At 48.4% G+C, this 3,793-nt stretch overlaps 1 protein-coding gene across 1 annotated transcript in view; it reads left to right on the top strand.

Annotated features, from left to right (window-relative positions):
- The window catches only part of UTP4 (UTP4, small subunit processome component), a 31,620-nt gene that overhangs the window by 11,402 nt on the left and 16,425 nt on the right, over positions 1 to 3,793 (top strand). The window contains exons 7-8 of the mRNA XM_018557327.1: positions 2,149 to 2,320; positions 2,392 to 2,483. Of these exons, the coding sequence (XP_018412829.1) occupies positions 2,149 to 2,320; positions 2,392 to 2,483 (264 nt within the window). The remainder of the gene's footprint in view (positions 1 to 2,148; positions 2,321 to 2,391; positions 2,484 to 3,793) is intronic.

Below are 3,793 nucleotides of genomic sequence, written 5' to 3'. Positions count from 1 at the left end.
AGCTGTTCTGCTGAATGTCTTCCCTGAGCTGCTAGGACATAGAGTGTCTCTTTCTAAGTATAGTCTCCGTTCAGAGGATGCCTAGTATTTTTATTAATGAATACTAGGCATCCTCTGATTGGACAATATACACACACTATATTGCCAAAAGTATTGGGACACCCTTCCAAATCATTGGATTCGAGTGTTCTGTGAAATTTCCTTGCTGCTAAATATTCCACGGTCACCTGTTAGTGGTATTATAACAAAGTGGAAGCAACAGGGAACACCAGCAACTCAGCCATGAAGTGGTAGGTCACGTAAAATGACAGAGCGGGGTAAGCATGCTAATCACATCCCATTGAGTGTGACTGTAGCTGCTGAGGGCCGGGGCCAGCACCAGAGAACATGCTGGCTTCTAGTTCCCCATGCTCATTGCGGCCGCACTGCTCGCACACCCCTAAGGCCGGCCCTGCCCCTAGTAGTAGTTGTAGTTGTGCTAATAATTTCTATGCTGAGACTCCTACACCCAAAACCTCTTCTTTAAAGCACTTGTTGTGTCTGCTCAGTGGCATTGTGAGTTGTCGTGGAAGAGGAGATGAATGCACCGCTTTTGGGTGAAGAGTTGGCCACATGTGCCACACTGCTTCAATCGGTGGTGTGACATTCTCTACATCAGTACTTGTAATCCATAGATACCATAATTGTTTGTCCACAGTGATGAAAAAAAATAGGAGCAGGATGGGTATATCCTTGTAGTGGGCTACCCCCGCACTGCAAGAGTTAACTGCTCGTTTTTCCCTAAGGGACTGAATAAAGAGGAAATACCCAAGCCTTGACTCTGCCTGGCTCCTAGATTGGCTCCAGCAGTCTAAGGGCCCATAACATCATCATGTCTTGTAAACACACTATATTGCCAAAAGTATTGGGACACCCCTCCAAATCATTGGATTCAGATGCTCCATGAAATTTCCTTGCTACTAAATATTCCACGGTCACCTGTTAGTGGTATTATAATAAAGTGGAAGCAACTGGGAACGACAGCAACTCAGTCACAAAGTGGTAGGCCACGTAAAATGACAGAGCGAGGTCAGCGCATGCTGAAGCACACAGTGTGCAGAAGTCGCCAACTGTCTGCAGAGCCAATAGCTACAGACCTCCAAACTTCGTGTGGCCTTCAGATTGGCACAACAACAGTGTGTAGAGATTTTCATGGAATGGGTTTCCATGGCCGAGCAGCTGCATCCAAGCCTTACATCACCAAGTGCAATGCAAAGCGTGGGATGCAGTGGTGTAAAGCACGCCGCCACTGGACTCTAGAGAAGTGGAGACGTGTTCTCTGGAGTGACCAATCGCGCTTCTGTCTGGCAATCCGATGGACGTGTCTGCGTTTGGCGGCTGCCAGGAGAACGGTAATTGCCTGACTGCATTGTGCCAAGTGTAAAGTTTGGTGGAGGGGGGATTATGGTGTGGGGGTGTTTTTCAGGGGTTGGGCGTGGCCCCTTAGTTCCAGTGAAGGAAATTCTTAAGGCATCAGCATACCAAGACATTGTGGACAATTTCATGCTCCCAACTTTATGGGAACAGTTTGGGGATGGCCCCTTCCTGTTCCAGTGCACAAAGCAAGGTCCATAAAGACATGGATGAGAGAGTTTGGGGTGGAGGAACTTGACTGGCCTGCACAGAGTCCTGACCTCAACCCGATAGAACACCTTTGGGATGAATTTGAGCGGAGACTGCGAGCCCGGCCTTCTCCTCCGACATCAGTACCTGGCCTCACAAATGGTCCAACATTCCCATAGACACACTCCTAAACCTTGTGGACGTCTTCCCAGAAGAGTTGAAGCTGTTATAGCTGCAAAGGTGAGAGCCAACCCAATATTGAACCCTACGGACTAAGACTGGGATGCCATTAAAGTTCATGTGCGTGTAAAGGCCGGCGTCCCAATACTTTTGGCAATATAGTGTATGTATATATATATATATATATGTATATTTTACCTGGCAATGGTTCTCAGGAGTTTGACCCTTCTTGGTCCCTTACCATTGCTCAAACCTGGTGCCGGATTGAGTTGATTTTGGGCACATTAGCTGGAATGCCTCATCTCTGGGTTACTATAGATTATTTTATTGAACAAGGCTGATATCTGTTTTTTTTTTCATTGGCAGAAAGAAGACAGCCTGGTGGTGGGCACAGCACAGGGATCAGTCTTACAGTTCCAGCACTTGGCAGCGCAGTTAGGCAAGGAGGAGAAGCAGTGGGTTTCCACCAAACCATTCCAGCACCACAGCCGCGACGTCCGGGCAGTGGCTCACAGCAGCACGGCTTATATTTCTGGAGGTACTGTATTTATTTTTAGATTTTATTTCATAGTTGTGGTGTTCTTGTACTAAAGTGCTGTCTTTTCACAGGCCTGGATGGAAACATTGTCGCACGACCATTGCTGGAGAGGATAAAAGTCAAATCCTACGAGGCCGCACTGAGGAAAATCACCTTCCCACATGTGAGTCTGGTTCAGGGACCCTTCACACCAGTGGCCATGCGCTGACTAGCGGATTGGATGGGGGAGGGGCGGGTACAGATGGCTCTGCCTCTAGATAGGCAGAGCCAGCTGTCACTCACGCAGCTGGGCGGATCCCGGCATAATAGTCGGGATCCGCTTCAGCTGCGGCGTCTCAGGATACCGCGAGCCGCAGCTCGCGGTATACTGAGCTTAGGGTGACGGGAGGACACTAGTTTGTGTCCTCCCGTTACCCTAAGGAGAACTATGGGGAAAAGCCTTAACCCCATAGTTCTCCTTTTAATGGGTTTTCTTTAACTTCATTAATAGGTATCAAAAAACATTTTCATTCAGCTCTGTGCACAGCAGGGTGTTGTGACATGCTGCTGTGCATTGTAACGTGCCGTTTTACTTTCAACTGTGTTTTTATGCAGTGCACCGCAGTATGCCTGTATGGTGCAAACGGGGCACATGGAAAACCATAGTTTTCTCCGTGTCTTGACGTTGATCAATGCAACTCCATGATCATGGCATTATCAAGTCTGTGTGTCTGTAAATATTTTTAGGCTGTTTGAGAGGGGACCTATTGCCTTTTATTATTTGTATATATAATGTTGTTGTGTGATCAGCTTAAAGGATCAGTCCACCTAAATTACAACTAAAGGCATGCTTCATGACAGTCTAAACCCTTGGTTTGCAACTGGTGGGTCGCGACCCTGTGTTCAGTGGGTCGCTGCATGCCTTCCACTTTTCTAGGTGAGAGGCTCCTCTGCCTCTCCCTAGCATAACACTGCGTCAGTTCTCGCGCCGAGCAGCCATTCAAAATATGCTGCCCGGTGCCGAGTGCTTGAGGTGGGGTGGGCTGGGGTTATGGCCATGAGGGAGCTCCATTCATACGTGCATTCCCTACAGCACCCTTGCGTGTCCAGTAGAGGTGCCTGAACCGGAGGGATGTCACATTCTGGCTCCTGGCACCTCTACAGGTGATGCACATATGGATGGTGTGGGAGTGCATTGCATTGCCATTCATTTGAATGGCATCCTGAATGCATCTCCCACCCACAGTTCTATCGCCCGCATCGGAGCGCGAGGTACCACATGCCGTGCGTTCCATTGCAGTTCAACTTGGGTCGCGACTTAATGACCAAGGACAAATGTGGGTCCTGAGGTTACACAGGTTGAGAACCACTGGTCTAAACGACCAAATCCAGTTATGTGATACACAAGCCTTGTAGAGTAAAGTTCAAACTTTCTGTACCTTCCCTGACTGAGCCAAATCCTCCTCCATTTTTGTCTCATACAAATTCCCCCCC

This window comes from Nanorana parkeri, unplaced genomic scaffold (genome assembly GCF_000935625.1).
Source record: "Nanorana parkeri isolate BGI_ZX_2015 unplaced genomic scaffold, ASM93562v1 scaffold280, whole genome shotgun sequence".
Lineage (NCBI taxonomy): Eukaryota > Metazoa > Chordata > Amphibia > Anura > Dicroglossidae > Nanorana > Nanorana parkeri.
Note: the sequence above shows the minus strand (reverse complement) of the source record. Positions and strands in the feature narration are given on the sequence as shown.